The sequence below is a fragment of the Zophobas morio genome, unplaced genomic scaffold (genome assembly GCF_036711695.1).
Source record: "Zophobas morio isolate AGI-343-1 ecotype UQ-CSIRO unplaced genomic scaffold, CSIRO_AGI_Zmor_V1 ptg000008l, whole genome shotgun sequence".
In the NCBI taxonomy this organism is placed as follows: domain Eukaryota; kingdom Metazoa; phylum Arthropoda; class Insecta; order Coleoptera; family Tenebrionidae; genus Zophobas; species Zophobas morio.
Window position 1 is genome coordinate 9,267,070 of NW_026972113.1, and position 16,908 is coordinate 9,283,977.

Here is a 16,908-nt window from a genome sequence, read left to right on the forward strand (position 1 = left end):
CTCAGAGGCTAAGACTTGCCAATACTTGCTAAGATAAATCTTATTTTGGCAGATGACATGTACTCTGAGCAAATAGGGGTGGGTGGGCGGGGCTAGTACTTACTCTGATAAGGTTAATTTTGGCAAAATCCTTACCCTCTGAGAAAATAGAGGACGAGATTTTTAATCGTTACTAGGGAAATTTGCAATTTAATACCTTTAAATTTTACAAGTTTTTACAAAATTAACAGGGACAAAATTAGTTTAATCTTAACAAGTAGTAGGCCTGCCCACCCGCCCCGTATTTTCTCAAAGGATCTCATTTGCCGAAATAAGACTTAAGTGATCAAGTACTAGCCCCGCCCACCCACCCTATGTTTTCTCATCTGCCAAAATCAGTCATATCTTACCAAGTACTAACCCCACCCACCCGCCCTTTATTTTCTCAGAGGGTAAGACTTGCTAGTACTTGCTAAGATAAATCTTATTTTGGCAGAAGTCATGTGCCCCGAGAAAATAGGGGTGGGTGGGCGGGGCTAGTACTTACTCTGATAAGATTAATTTTGGCAAAATCCTTACCCTCTGAGAAAATAGAGGACGAGATTTTTAATCGTTACTATGGAAATTTGCAATTTAATACCTTTAAATTTTACAAGTTTTTACAAGATTAATAGGGGCAAAATTAGTTTTATCTTAACAAGTACTAGGGGTACCCGCACCATATTTTTTCAAAGGATATGTCATTTGCCGAAATAGGACTTATGTGAGCAAGTACTAGCCCCGCCCACCCACCGTATGTTTTCTCAGAGGATATGCCATCTGCCAAAATCAGTCATATCTTACCAAGTACTAGCCCCACCCATCTGCCCTTTATTTTCTCAGCGGGTAAGACTTGCCAGTACTTGCTAAGATAAATCTTATTTTACCAGATGACATATACCCTGAGCAAATAGGGGTGGGTGGGCGGGGCTAGTACTTGTTCTGATGACACTAATTTTGGCAAACTTCTTACCCTCTGAGAAAATAGAAGACGGGATTTTTAATCGTTACTAAGGAAATTTTCAATGTAATACCTTTAAATTTCACCACTTCTTACAAGATTAGTAGGGGCAAAATTAGTTTTAACTTAACAAGTACTAGGGGTACCCACCCTATGTTTTCTTAGAAGATATGACATCTGCCAAAATCAGTCATATTTTACCAAGCACTAGCGTCACCCACCCGCTCTTTATTTTCTCAGAGGGTAAGACTTGCTAGTACTTGCTAAGATAAATCTTATTTTGGCAAATGACATATCCTCTGAGAAAATAGGGGCGGGTGGGCGGTGCTAGTTCTTGCTCTGATAAGACTGATTTTTTCATACTTCTTACCCTCTGAGAAAATAGAGAACGGGATTTTTAATCTTTACTAGGGAAATTTGCAATTTAATACCTTTAAATTTCTCAACTTTTTACAAAATTAATAGGGACAAAATTAGTTTTATCTTAACAAGTACTAGGTCTGCTCACACGCCCCGTATTTTCTCAAAGGATCTCATTTGCCGAAATAAGACTTATGTGAGCAAGTACTAGCCCCGCCCACCCACCCTATGTTTTCTCAGAGGATATGTCATCTGCCAAAATCAGTCATATCTTACCAAGTACTAGCCCCACCCACCCACTTTTTATTTTCTCAGAGGGTAAGACTTGCTAGAACTTGCTAAAATAAATCTTATTTTGGCAGATGACATGTGCCCTGAGAAAATAGGGGTGGGTGGGCGGGGCTAGTACTTACTTTGATAAGATTAATTTTGGAAAAATCCTTACCCTCTGAGAAAATAGAGAACGAGATTTTTAATCGTTACTAGGAAAATTTGCAATTTAATACCTTTAAATTTTACAAGTTTTTACAAGGTTAATAGGGGCAAAATCAGTTTTATCTTAACAAGTACTAGGGGTACCCGCACCATATTTTTTTAGAGGATATGTCATTTGGCGAAATAAGACTTATGTGAGCAAATACTAGCCCCACCCACCCACCCTATGTTTTCTCAGAGGATATGTCATCTGCCAAAATCAGTCATATCTTACTAAGTACTAGCCCCACCCATCCGCCCTTTATTTTCTCAGAAGGTAAGACTTGCTAGTACTTGCTAAGATAAATCTTATGTTGGCAGATGACATATACCCTGAGCAAATAGGGGTGGGTGGGCGTAGCTAGTACGTGTTCTGATGAGACTAATTTTGGCGAACTTCTTAACCTCTGAGAAAATAGAAGACGGGATTTTTAATCGTTACTAGGGAAATTTTCAATTTAATATCTTTAAATTTCACAACTTTTTACAAGATTAATAGGGGCAAAATTAGTTTTAACTTAACAAGTACTAGGGGTACCCGCCCCTTATTTTCTCAAAAGATCTCATTTGCCAAAATAAGACTTACGTGAGCAAGTACTAGCCCCGCCCACCCACCCTATGTTTTCTTAGGAGATATGTCATCTGCCAAAATCAGTCATATCTTACCAAGTACTAGCCCCACCCACCCGCCCTTTATTTTCTCAGAGGATACGACTTGCTAGTAGTACTTGCTGAGATAAATCTTATTTTGGCAGGTGACATATAACCCGAGCAAAGAGGAGTGGGTGGGCGGGGCTAATACTTGCTCTGATAAGACTGATTTTGGCAAACTTCTCACCCTCTGAGAAAATAGAGGACGAGATTTTTAATCGTTAATATGGAGATTTGCAATTTAGTACCTTTAAATTTTACAAGTTTTTACAAGAATAATAGTGGCAAAATTAGTTTTATCTTAATAAGTACTAGGCCTGTCCACCTGCTCCGTATTTTCTTAAAGGATCTCATGTGCCGAAATAAGACTTATGTGAGCAAGTACTAGCCCCGCCCACCCACCCTATGTTTTCTTAGAGGATATGTCATCTGCCAAAATCAATCATGTCTTACCAAGTACTAGCCCCACCCACCCACCCTTTATTTTCTCAGAGGGTAAGACTTGCCAGTACTTGCTAAGATAAATCTTATTTTGGCAGATGACATATACCCTGAGCAAATAGGGGTGGGTGGGCGGGGCTAATACTTACTCTGATAAGATTAATTTTGGCAAAATCCTTACCCTCTGAGAAAATAGAGGACGAGATTTTTAATCATTACTAGGGAAATTTGCAATTTAATACCTTTAAATTTTACAAGTTTTTACAAGATTAACAGAGGCAAAATTAGTTTTATCTTAACAAGTATTAGGCCTGCCCACCCGCCCCGTATTTTCTCAAAGGATCTCATTTGCCGAAATAAGACTTAAGTGATCAAGTACTAGCCTCGTTTTCTCAGAGTATATGTCATCTGCCAAAATCAGTCATATCTTACCAAGTACTAGCCCCACCCACCCGCTCTTTATTTTCTCAGAGGGTAAGACTTGCTAGTACTTGCTAAGATAAATCTTATTTTGGCAAATGACATATCCTCTGAGAAAACAGAGGGAGGGTGGGTGGGGCTAGTACTTGCTAAGATAAGACTGATTTTGGCAAATATTATGCCCTCTGAGAAAATAGGGGCGGGTGGGCGGGGCTAGTATTTGCCAACATAAGTCTTACTTTGGCAAATCACATATCCTATGAGAAAGTAGGGGGCGGGTGGGCGGGGCTAGTGCTTGGTAAGGTAAAAGTTATTTCGGCAAATGACATGTCCTCTGAGAAAATAGTATTATTTTGTATTTTTAGAATTTATTCATCAAGATTTTAAGGTGACGTTATTAAATTTTAGGGGATGATGAGCAAATACATTTTGATCAAAAATTTACCACACTTATGATAAGTTTAAAACAAGTCCAAGATTTCAAAGCATTCGGTTTTGCTGATTCAAATTTAAATTGCAAAGTGTTGTTTCATAATTTTGTTTTTTTTTTTCAAAAATGTGGACGTCTCGGGTAAAAACTCAATACGGAATCATAAACAACATGTGTAGGATTATGCATTCCATACAATTTAAATCCCGTTTACAGTTTTGGAAATTTCATTCTACCCTATAAAATTTTATTGGCAGTAACGAGACGGACAGTAGTATAATAGCAAGAGATATTTACAACTTAAAGTTGTCGTGTGCCGGTAATCTCTTATAAATTGAGGTAAATTGATGTGAGCCATAAATATTTGTTAACATGGTTCTACTGTTGGTCTCGTTGTTGTCAATACAATTTTGTAGAGTAGAATGAAATTTCCAAAACTATACTATGTACAATTTTTAAGTGACGTTATTATTGGTGAAAATTTGACAATAATCGACCCAGTACTTTCGGAGATTATCTGCCTAATAAAAATCGGGACGGCAGACGGACTGACAGACGGACAGTTAGATGGAAACGGGAGATTTCTTCGTACTCTAGGGGTCATAAAAGGTTGAGAAAACGTAAAAGTATAGGGTCGCCCGACAGACTCGATTACAATATTTCCTTCGTTTACGCTCGGGAAGTAATAACAAATGCGTCGATTTAACCTAGATGAACTTCAACCTAATATCTCATGGAGATATATACATAATTCGGTTAGTCCGGTCAAAACCGACATTTCAATTTTTTTTTTTTATCACAATTTTTATGACTATTTTGAGCGGAGTATATGGCTCTAAAATATCTGTCGTTTGTGTTGTTGTTGTCAAATTTTGTTTTGTTTTTGTTTCTTTATTTTCTCTTCGTAAAAATTCTTCTATGACTGTATTATCAAAATTCAGAAAATGGTCCAAGATTAGAGAATAACAAAAAACAAATTATTGGTTCTAGACTGACGAGCGTTATTTCAATTTATCACCATCAGTCCAAGTCGGAAGTGCGTGGAATTAACCTAAATGAACTTCAGCCTAATATTTCATGGAGATATATGCATAATTCTGTATTGTGCTACGCAACATCTGTTTTCCAAATATGTTTGGTTCCACTCACAAACATTTACAGATTCTGTTGTATATTAAGTTTGGTGTACATTTGAATCACATTTTTGGGTTCATCGACGAATTAACATGAATAAACCAGATAGAAAATTACAAGCGTAAATTTGCATATAACATATTACCAATTTTCGTTGTATGGATTTTTAGGGCACTTGGTCGCAAATTCGTGGTTAGAAATTCGTACCTTACAGACGTCTTTGAGAAAAAAGAGGCACGTGTTGTCTACAACTTATTCGCAGTATTCGCCATTTCTGCATTTGTTAAAAAAGGGTACACTGAATATGTAACCGAAGGAAGGTAGTCAACAACGAATTAATTAACATTTCCAAAAATAAAACCCAATTTTAGGGTACGCTTTGGGTTTGATTTTCTGACATTCATGTTTGTTGACTTTGACAAGCCGCTTTTAGTTTGGTCAAGTTGTCTAGGGGCGTCCTGTGCGTGCTTCTTCAGTTTTAAAATCTGGGTTTCCTTCAGGAATTTCAACGAAAGTAAGTTAGCTCTTTGTTCGAAACAAATCGGTTCTAGTATTTTAGGTTTTAGTTTTTGCTACGATTTTTTTTTTTCAAAAATTTTCAGTTTTTCAATTTATTAACTTTACGATGGTTCAGTTTTGCTCGATTTCTCAATCTTTCGACATATTACTGTTGGGATTTTTCAATTTATCGATTCTTAGATTTCTAGAATTTATTCATTTTTCAATTTCTCAATTTTCCGATGTTTCAGTTTTACGATTTTGAAATTATTTTATTTTTCAATTTTTAATTTTTGACGTTTCTAAATTTTTCGATTTCTCAATTTTTCGATTAACTGATTTTTTGATTTTCCCATTTCTCTATTTCTCGATTTTCCAATTTTTTCTTCAATTGTGATTTTTCAATTTTTCGATTTCTGAATTTTTCAATGTTTCAGTTTTGGATTTTTCAGTTTTTCAGTATTTCAGTTCTGGGATTTTACAATGTTTCGGTTCTTCAATTTTTCCATTTTTGATATTTCGATTTCTCGGTTTTTCAATTTTTCGATAGGTATTTTATAGGGATGTACCGACTAGTGGCCGACTATTCGGCCGTTTTTCATCGTCGGCTGCAGTCGGCGACTAGTCGGCTAAACAGCCGATCGGTCGGCTTTTTTAATTAAAATTAAAATAGTATATAAAACAATTAAACCCGGTTTACAGAACCTCAATTAAATATTTAATTGCGATTTAATGTTTAACCCCGTGTTAAAGTATCATGTGACCGACTCTACGCCAATCAGACGTCGCTAATGGCCTTGTTAAATGCGCGATCAACTTAAACTCAGTTAAAATATTGTATAAACTGGCCCTAAATTGTGTTATTCTTTATTTTTGTACTGAGTTACTAAAAAAAATTAAATGTTAAAATTATTATCCAAACAAATTTAACACATTTTTTGGAAAACAAAGGAACTTTAGTTATTCCTTTTATTAAAATAGAACAAACCTTTAAGGTAGCCATAGAAATAGAAAAAAAAACACACTGTTTGTCGCATTTATTAACCGGTTTTAGCAAAGCCGACCAGTCGGCCGACTAGTCGGTTTTTACTGGCCGAACAATCGGCTAGTCGGTTAGTCGGCCAGACCTACAGTCGGTACATCTCTAGTATTTTAATTTTTCAATTTTTAAGTTCTAGATTTTCCGTTAATTTTTCTGTTTTCCTTGATGTTTTGATTTGTCGATTATTCGATTTTTCAAGTTCTCGGTTTAGATTTTTTGGTTTTCCAATTCTTCGATTTTTAATTTGTTTAATTTTTAAATTGTTCAATTTCTCGATTTTTAGAATTTTCAATTTTTCGGTTTACCGATTTTTTTTTCATTTAAAATGTTTCAATTTTTCAATTATTAACTTTTCGATTTTTCTATTTTGGTCTAATTTGTTTTCTTAATTTTTTGATTTTTTGTCTCCACTACTGTTGATGTTATTTTTTCTCGATGTTTCAGTTTTTGAACATTTCGATGTTTCGATTTTTCGACTTTTTGGCTTTTCGAGTGTTCAATTTTTCGATTTCTGAATTTTTCAATGTTTCAGTTTTGGATTTTTTAACTTATCCGATTCTTCAATTTTCCTTCCATTTTTCAGTTTTTCAGTATTTCAGTTCTGGGATTTTGCAATGTTTCGGTTCTTTAATTTTTCCATTTTTTGATATTTCGATTTCTCGGTTTTTCAATTTTTTGATAGGTATCTTAATTTTTCAATTTTTAAGTTCTAGATTTTCCGTTAATTTTTTTGTTTTCCTTGATGTTTTGATTTGTCGATTATTCGATTTTTCAAGTTCTCAGTTTAGATTTTTTGTTTTCCATTTCTTCGATTTTTCAATTGTTTAATTTCTAGATCGTTCAATTTTTCGATTTTTAAATTTTTCAATTTTTCGGTTTACCGATTTTTTTTCATTTAAAATGTTTCAATTTTTCAATTATTAACTCTTCGATTTTTCAATTTTGGTCTAATTTGATTTCTTAATTTTTTGATTTTTTGTCTCCACTAATGTTGATGTTTTGATTTCTCGATGTTTCAGTTTTTAAACATTCCGATGTTTCGATTTTTCGACTTTTCGGCTGTTCAATTTTTCGATTTCTGAATTTTTCAATACATATTTCAGTTTTGGATTTTTTCACTTTTCCGATTCTTCAATTTTCCTTCCATTTTTCAGTTTTTCAGTATTTCAGTTCTGGGATTTTGCAATGTTTCGGTTCTTCAATTTTTCTATTTTTTGATATTTCGATTTCTCGATTTCAATTTTTCGACAGGTATTTGAATTTTTCAATTTTTAAGTTCTAGATTTTCAGTTAATTTTTTTGTTTTCCTTGATGTTTTGATTTGTCGATTATTCGATTTTTCAAGTTCTCGGTTTAGATTTTTTGGTTTTACAATTCTTCGATTTTTAAATTGTTTAATTTTTAGATCGTTCAATTTCTCGATTTTTAGATTTTTCAATTTTTCAGTTTACCGATTTTTTTTCATTTAAAATGTTTCAATTTTTCAATTATTAACTTTTCGATTTTTCAATTTTCGTCTAATTTGATTTCTTAATTTTTTGATTTTTTGTCTCCACTACTGTTGATGTTATGATTTCTCGATGTTTCAGTTTTTGAACATTCCGATGTTTCAATTTTTGGACTTTTCGACTTTTCGAGTGTTCAATTTTTCGATTTCTGAATTTTTCAATGTTTCAGTTTTGGATTTTTTCACTTTTCCGATTCTTCAATTTTCCTTCCATTTTTCAGTTTTTCAGTATTTCGGTTCTGGGATTTTGCAATGTTTCGGTTCTTCAATTTTTCCATTTTTTGATATTTCGGTTTCTCGGTTTTTCAATTTTTCTATAGGTATTTTAATTTTTCAATTTTTAATTTCTAGATTTTCCGTTAATTTTTTTGTTTTCCTTGATGTTTTGAGATGTCGATTATTCGATTTTTCCAGTTCTCGGTTTAGATTTTTTGGTTTTCCAATTCTTCGATTTTTGAATTTTTTAATTTTTAGATCGTTCAATTTCTCGATTTTTAGATTTTTCAATTTTTCGGTTTACCGATTTTTTTTCATTTAAAATGTTTCAATTTTTCAATTATTAACTTTTCGATTTTTCAATTTTGGTCTAATTTGATTTTTTAATTTTTTGATTTTTTGTCTCCACTACTGTTGATGTTTTGATTTCTCGATGTTTCAGTTTTTGAACATTCCGATGTTTCGATTTTTCGAGTTTTTGGCTTTTCGAGTGTTCAATTTCTCGATTTCTGAATTTTTCAATGTTTCAGTTTTGGATTTTTTCACTTTTCCGATTCTTCAATTTTCCTTCCATTTTTCAGTGTTTCAGTATTTCAGTTCTGGGATTTTGCAATGTTTCGGTTTTTCAATTTTCCCATTTTTTGATGTTTCGATTTCTCGGTTTTTCAATTTTTCGATAGGTATTTTAATTTTTCAATTTTTAAGTTCTAGATTTTCCGTTTATTTTTGTGTTTTCCTTGATGTTTTGATTTGTCGATTATTAGATTTTTCGAGTTCTCGGTTTAGATTTTTTGGTTTTCCAATTCTTCGATTTTTAAATTGTTTAATTTTTAGATCGTTCAATTTCTCGATTTTTAGATTTTTCAATTTTTCGGTTTACCGATTTTTTTTCATTTAAAATGTTTCAATTTTTCAATTATTAACTTTTCGATTTTTCAATTTTGGTCTAATTTGATTTCTTAATTTTTTGATTTTTTGTCTCCACTACTGTTGATGTTATGATTTCTTGATGTTTCAGTTTTTGAACATTCCGATGTTTCGATTTTTCGACTTTTTGGCTTTTCGAGTGTTCAATTTTATGATTTCTGAATTTTTCAATGTTTCAGTTTTGGATTTTTTCACTTTTCCGATTCTTCAATTTTCCTTCCATTTTTCAGTTTTTCAGTATTTCAGTTCTGGGATTTTGCAATGTTTCGGTTCTTCAATTTTTCCATTTATTGATATTTCGATTTCTCGGTTTTTCAATTTTTCGATAGGTATTTTAATTTTTCAATTTTTAAGTTCTAGATCTTCCGTTAATTTTTTTGTTTTCCTTGATGTTTTGATTTGTCGATTATTCGATTTTTCAAGTTCTCGGTTTAGATTTTTTGGTTTTCCAATTCTTCGATTTTTAAATTGTTTAAATTTTAGATTGTTCAAATTCTCGATTTTTAGATTTTTCAATTTTTCGGTTTACCGATTTTTTTTTTCATTTAAAATGTTTCAATTTTTCAATTATTAACTTTTCGATTTTTCAATTTTGGTCTAATTTTATTTCTTAATTTTTTGATTTTTTGTCTCCACCACTATTGATGTTATGATTTCTCGATGTTTCAGTTTTTGAACATGCCGAAGTTTCGATTTTTCGACTTTTTGGCTTTTCGAGTGTTCAATTTTTCGATTTCTGAATTTTTCAATGTTTCAGTTTTGGATTTTTTCACTTTTCCGATTCTTCAAATTTCCTTCCATTTTTCAGTCTTTCAGTATTTCAGTTCTGGGATTTTGCAATGTTTCGGTTCTTCAATTTTTCTATTTTTTGATATTTCGATTTCTCGATTTCAATTTTTCGACAGGTATTTGAATTTTTCAATTTTTAAGTTCTAGATTTTCAGTTAATTTTTTTGTTTTCCTTGATGTTTTGATTTGTCGATTATTCGATTTTTCAAGTTCTCGGTTTAGATTTTTTGGTTTTCCAATTCTTCGATTTTTAAATTGTTTAAATTTTAGATTGTTCAAATTCTCGATTTTTAGATTTTTCAATTTTTCGGTTTACCGATTTTTTTTTTCATTTAAAATGTTTCAATTTTTCAATTATTAACTTTTCGATTTTTCAATTTTGGTCTAATTTTATTTCTTAATTTTTTGATTTTTTGTCTCCACCACTATTGATGTTATGATTTCTCGATGTTTCAGTTTTTGAACATGCCGAAGTTTCGATTTTTCGACTTTTTGGCTTTTCGAGTGTTCAATTTTTCGATTTCTGAATTTTTCAATGTTTCAGTTTTGGATTTTTTCACTTTTCCGATTCTTCAAATTTCCTTCCATTTTTCAGTCTTTCAGTATTTCAGTTCTGGGATTTTGCAATGTTTCGGTTCTTCAATTTTTCCATTTTTTGATATTTCGATTTCTCGGTTTCAATTTTTCGACAGGTATTTGAATTTTTTAATTTTTAAGTTCTAGGTTTTCCGTTAATTTTTTTGTTTTCCTTTTTCAATTATTCGATTTTTCGAGTTCTCGGTTTAGAATTTTTGGTTTTCCAATTCTTCGATTTTTAAATTGTTTAATTTTTAGATTGTTCAATTTCTCGATTTTTAGATTTTTCAATTTTTCGGTTTACCGATTTTTTTTCATTTAAAATGTTTCAATTTTTCAATTCTTAACTCTTCGATTTTTCAATTTTGGTCTAATTTGATTTCTTAATTTTTTGATTTTTTGTCTCCACCACTGTTGATGTTTTGATTTCTCGATGTTTCAGTTTTTACACATTCCGATGTTTCGATTTTTCGACTTTTCGGCTTTTCGAGTGTTCAATTTTTCGATTTATGAATTTTTCAATGTTTCAGTTTTGGATTTTTTCACTTTTCCGATTCTTCAATTGTCCTTCCATTTTTCAGTTTTTCAGTATTTCACTTCTGGGATTTTGCAATGTTTCGGTTCTTCAATTTTTCCATTTTTTGATATTTCGATTTCTCGGTTTTTCAATTTTTCGATAGGTATTTTAATTTTTCAATTTTTAAGTTCCAGATTTTCCGTTAATTTTTTTGTTTTCCTTGATGTTTTGATTTGTCGATTATTCGATTTTTCGAGTTCTCGGTTTAGATTTTTTGGTTTTCCAATTCTTCGATTTTTAAATTGTTTAATTTTTAGATTGTTCAATTTCTCGATTTTTAGATTTTTCAATTTTTCGGTTTACCGATTTTTTTCATTTAAAATGTTTCAATTTTTAATTATTAACTTTTCGATTTTTCAATCTTGGTGTAATTTGATTTCTTAATTTTTTGATTTTTTGTCTCCACTACTGTTGATGTTTTGATTTCTCGATGTTTCACTTTTTGAACATTCCGATGTTTCGATTTTTCGACTTTTTGGCTTTTCGAGTGTTCAGTTTTTTGATTTTTGAATTTTAGAATTTTGTTTATTGGATTTTTTTGGTGTTTCGATTTCCCAATTCTTCAATTTTTCGATATTTTAATTTTTCAATTTTTCGAATTTTTAAATTTTTTGATTTTTTAAATTTTTTGATTTTTTAATGTTTCGATTCTTATTAGTTGTTTACACTTTTCTGTACTCTTGGTTTTTATTTGTTATCCCTCCTTTTAGAGGAATCCATGGATATCCAACGGCCATGAAGAAAACAAAATTTTTCTCTGGTCAGTTTGTTGTAAGTTTCTCGAATAGTCTAATCATATTGAGCAGCTTAGCACCAGGAGTATCACATCAAAGTACCGTAGCGAAAATTGAAAAATGGAGCAAGATTAGAGAATAACAAAAGACAAATTGGTGGTTCTAGAACGACGACAGTTATTTCAATTCAGTTGACCTCCATGAACTTCAGACTATCAATTGTCCAAATATCTTTGGTTGTATTCACAAACATCAACATTAATAAATTCCACTGTATATTAAGTTTGGCACAAACATCATTTTTTGGTTCATAGACTAATTGACATGGATTCGAGGAACAATAAACCAGACACAAAATTACAAGCGTAAGTTTGAAATAAAATAGTAACAATTTTTGTTATATGGATTTTTAGGGCACTAGGTCGCAAATTCGTGGTTAGAAATTCGTACCTCACAGACGTCTTTGAGAAAAGCGAGGCACGAGTTGTCTACAACTTATTCGCAGTATTCGCCATTTCTGCTTTTGTTAGAAAAGGGTACACGGAATATGTGACCGAGGGAAGGTAGTGAACAACGAATTAATTAACAGTTCCAAAAATAAAACCCAATTTTAGGGTACGCTTTGGGTTTGATTTTCTAACACTCATGTTTGTTGACTTTGACAAGACGCTTTTAGTTTGGTCAAGTTGTCTAGGGGCGTCTTGTGCGTGCTTCTTGTGTTTTAGAATCTGGGCCTCCTTCAGGAATTTCAACGAAAGTAAGTTAGCTCATTGTTCGAAACCAATAGGTTCTAGTATTTTAGGTTTTACAAAATTTTGGGACTTGGGTTGGACTACGTTGCTGCTCTTTTATTATTTCTATAGTTTCAAACTAACTGGTGAAGCGCTCCTATTTTACAAACTTCCCCTCGTAGCTCGTTTGTTTTGTGCCCTGGAATCGGTAAGTGAATATTCAGGTGGTCAAAATTTTTCGTAATGTTTAGTTTTAGGTGCGACTGATAATGAAATCGCACTCTTTTGTAAGAAATACGCTTCCAGGGGTAATTCATTACAGTGACCGGCTACACCTTCCAAGCTTTTCCAGTTACGCACGATTTCTCTTCTTACCCACTCTTATTTACCAGAAAAACTACCCTCTAAGAAAAAAAATCAACTGGAAGTTTTTCTTCAAAACTCTAGTCGAATTTGTGGTTGGAATATTTATACTGAGTTTTCGTTTTGAGAAAGGTTCGAGCTTCATACAGGAAACAGGTCTGCGAAAATTCACAGTGACCGAAATTATGCAGGACTTTGTAGAGAACTCTACTGAAGTTGCGTTTTTGATTATGATTGTGCACTATGTTTGTTTGCATTGTATTCAAAACTTATTCGGAGAACTTTTTCGCTTTGGAGATAGGTTGTTCTACACAAACTGGTGGGATTTACTTGATTTGAATACTAGTTTAGTAAAGTGGAATTTAATTGTTGCGCAGTGGATATACTATTATGTTTATTTAGACTTTAAGAATTACGTCTGTGATAACATGTTTGCAATAAGATTGGTATCTTTTGTGCTTTCGTTTGCTGTTCATGAGTGGTTAGGGTACCACTTGTGGAAAACCACCTGTCCACTGTTGTTTATATTTTTTATTTTTATTGTATTTCCCACGTTTTACTTCGAGGTTCCTGACCGCAATGTTTTCGTTATTTTAAATACGTATTTAATTGCTTCGGGTCCAGCTCTTGCAGTACTTTATGGCGTCGAATATTACATTTCCATTAACGTACCATTCGACAATCGATCACGTCTGGAGCAGATGTTTTTGCCCAGGTTTATAAATTACATAACGTGGGAATGATTGGTTTTGTTTTTATGTACAGCATCGACGTACCATTTTGTAACATTTTGTCAAATGTGAGTACCATTTAGGGTAAGCGAAGAAAAATGTTGCTTCTCCGGTGGGAATCGAACTGCACGTTTACCGCTTGCCGGGCGGTGTCCTTACCACTAGACTACGGAGGAGCTTATCTTTATTCGCTTACCATTTCTTATTATTGTGTCGCCACAACCACTTTCTCGGTAAAATATTTGTTATATGTATCTTTAAGTTGTTTTTTTGTTGTACCAAGTGTCCCTAAAAAGTATGTCGTCTGTGTCAATTTTTATTAAATAAATAAATAGTTATTTTTATCTTGGTAGGTAGATATTCGTTTTTCCCATAATTGAACAGTGAACTTCAAAACACCACACAGAGGCAGGCTCGAATATTGTATATAATGTATCCATAACCACTAGATATGGAAAAAAAAACAAAATTTAGGCTAGCCTGAATTTCCGTGCTTGCAGCAGTGACAGATAATAATACTTCAGCACGATGTGACAATGTCTTAAAAGACACAAACTGAATGATAAACAACAGAAAATAAGGAAATTTTTTCCTGAAATTCTTAATTTATTGTTAATCAAAAATAAAATACTCGTAGATTTTCTGGCATAAAAAATTACATATCTTTGCCTTGCTTAATGTTCCCAAAAATCCATTTTTGTCAAAAAATTTCTATGTGAACCCTTAAAAACGCAAGCACGACAGTAATTTTTTTACATTTAGATATGGGGGCATTTTGTGCCTTGCCTCATCAAGTCGTCAGTTCATGTTTTATATATTTTTATTTTCCAACAATTGTTTTTCTCATTGATTATTATTATTTCTCTGGTCCAACATTCTGTACATTGCTCCTTTTGTTTGTTATTTTTGCAGTTCCACAGCTCTTTCTTGCTGCATCCAGCAAGCTATTTATTCGTTCCATTCTTCTTTTAATTCAAACGTTCTGATTCCTATAATTTTGCAATTATTTAGTATCTCTCTCTACCCACCCGCCCCGTATTTTCTCAAAGGAAGTCATTTACCGAAATAAGACTTATGTGAGCAAGTATTAGCCCCGCCCACCCACCCTATGTTTTCTCAGAGGATATGTCATCTGCTAAAATCACACATATCTTACCAAGTACTAGCCCCACCCACCCGCCCTTTATTTTCTTAGAGGTAAGACTTGCTAGTACTTGCTAAGATAAATCTTATTTTGGCAGACGACATATATCCTGAGCAAATAGGGGTGGGTGGGCGGGGCTAGTACTTGCTCTGACAAGACTGATTTTGGCAAACTTCTCACCCTCCGAGAAAATAGAGGACGGGATTTTTAATCGTTACTAGGGAAATTTGCAATTTAAAACTTTTAAATTTCACGGGTTTTTACAAGATTAATAGGGGCAAAATTAGTTTTATCTTAACATGTACTAGGCCTACCCACCCGCCCCGTATTTTCTCAAAGGATGTCATTTGCCGAAATAAGACTTATGTGAGCAAGTACTAGCCCCGCCCACCCACCCCATGTTTTCTTAGAGGATATGTCATCTGCCAAAATCAGTCATATATTACCAAATACTAGCCCCACCCACCCGCCCTTTATTTTCTCAGAGGGTACTGCTTGCTGGTACTTGCTAAGATAAATCTTATGTTGGCAGATGACATATACCCTGAGAAAATAGGGGGGGGGGGCGGGGCTAGTACTTGCTCTGATAAGACTGATTTTGGCAAACTTCTTACCCTCTGAGAAAACAGAGGGAGGGTGGGCGGGGCTAGTACTTGCTAAGATAAGACAGATTTTGGCAAATCCTATACCCTCTGAGAAAATAGGGGCGGGTGGGCGGGGCTAGTATTTGGTAAGATATGACTGATTTTGGCAGATGACATATCCTCTGAGAAAATAGGGGGCGGGTGGGCGGGGCTAGTACTTGGTAAGTTAAGACTTATTTCGGCAAATGACATATCCTCTGAAGAAATAGTCTTCTTTTGGCTTTTTAGATTTTATTCAGTAAGATTTTGTAGTTTCTGATTAAATCAATAAAATAAATTGGCACATTCATGATTTTTTTTGAGTGACCCTGTATAGGCAAATCCAAAAAATATGAATGGAATAATAAATTACAAGGACAGTTTCATCTCATTTTATATAAATTGGATAGGCAAAAGCTTTCGGTTTTGCTAATTCAAATTCAAATTGCAAAATGTTGTTTCATAATGTTGATCTTTCTTTTCAAAAATCTGTACGTTTCGAGTAAAGACTCAATACGGAATCATAAACTACATGTGTAGGATTATGTTGTTCCATTTAATTTAAAACCCATTTATAGTTTTGGAAATTTCATTCTACCCTATAAAATTTTATTGGCAATAACGAGATGGACATTAGTACAAAAGCAAGACATATTTATAACTTAAAGTTGTCGCGTGCCGGCAATCGCCAGATGTTAGAAAGCAGAATAATCCAGGTCCGGACAGGAACCATCGTTACTCACGAACGAAAATGACCATTATTTTATTAGTACAATTATCTGCTTAATGTTCTCTTACAAATTGAGGTAAACTAGTGTGGTCTGGTTGTTGTCAATAAAATTTTGTAGGGTAGAATGAAATTTCCAAAACTATACTATGCACAATTTTGAAGAGACGTCATTATTGGTGGGGATGATTAGGGACGGCAGACGAACTGACAGACGGACAGTTAGATGGAAACGGGAGATTTCTTCGTACTCTAGGGGTCATCAAAGGTGGAGCAAACGTAAAAGTAGAGGGTCGCTCGCTTACGCTCGGGAAGTAATAAAAAATGCATCGATTTAACCTAGATGAACTTCAACCTAATATCTCATCGAGATATATACATAATTCTGTTAGTCCGGTCAAAATAGACATTTCAAATTTTATTTGATCACAATTTTGATGTCTATTTTGACCGGACTATATGTCTTACTCCATATGCTCTTTCGTTAAATTAGTACTAACGACGATTTGTGACCTGACATGTCACGTTATTTGTTACTGTATTTTTTTAATAAACGTTGTGTAACACATATTTTTTATCAAGTTTCTCTAAAATATTTGTCGTTTGTGTTGTTGTTGTCAAATTTTGTTTTGTTTATGTTTCTTCTCTTCGTAAAAAATCTTCTATGACTGTATTATCAAAATTTCAGAAAATGGACCAAGATTAGAAAATAACAAAAGACAAATTATTGATTCTAGACTGACGAGCGTTATTTCAATTTATCACCACCAGTCCAAATCGGAAGTGCGTGGAATTAACCTAAATGAACTTCAGCCTAATATTTCATGGAGATAT

General features: G+C 33.1%; 1 protein-coding gene across 1 annotated transcript; it reads left to right on the forward strand.

Moving 5' to 3' along the window:
• Window positions 1–12,755: 12,755 nt before the first annotated feature.
• On the forward strand, window positions 12,756–13,592 carry LOC135124820 (sterol O-acyltransferase 1-like). The gene has a single exon (XM_064050043.1). The coding sequence runs from the start codon at window positions 12,756–12,758 to the stop codon at window positions 13,590–13,592; it is 837 nt and encodes a 278-aa protein (XP_063906113.1).
• Window positions 13,593–16,908: the final 3,316 nt, after the last annotated feature.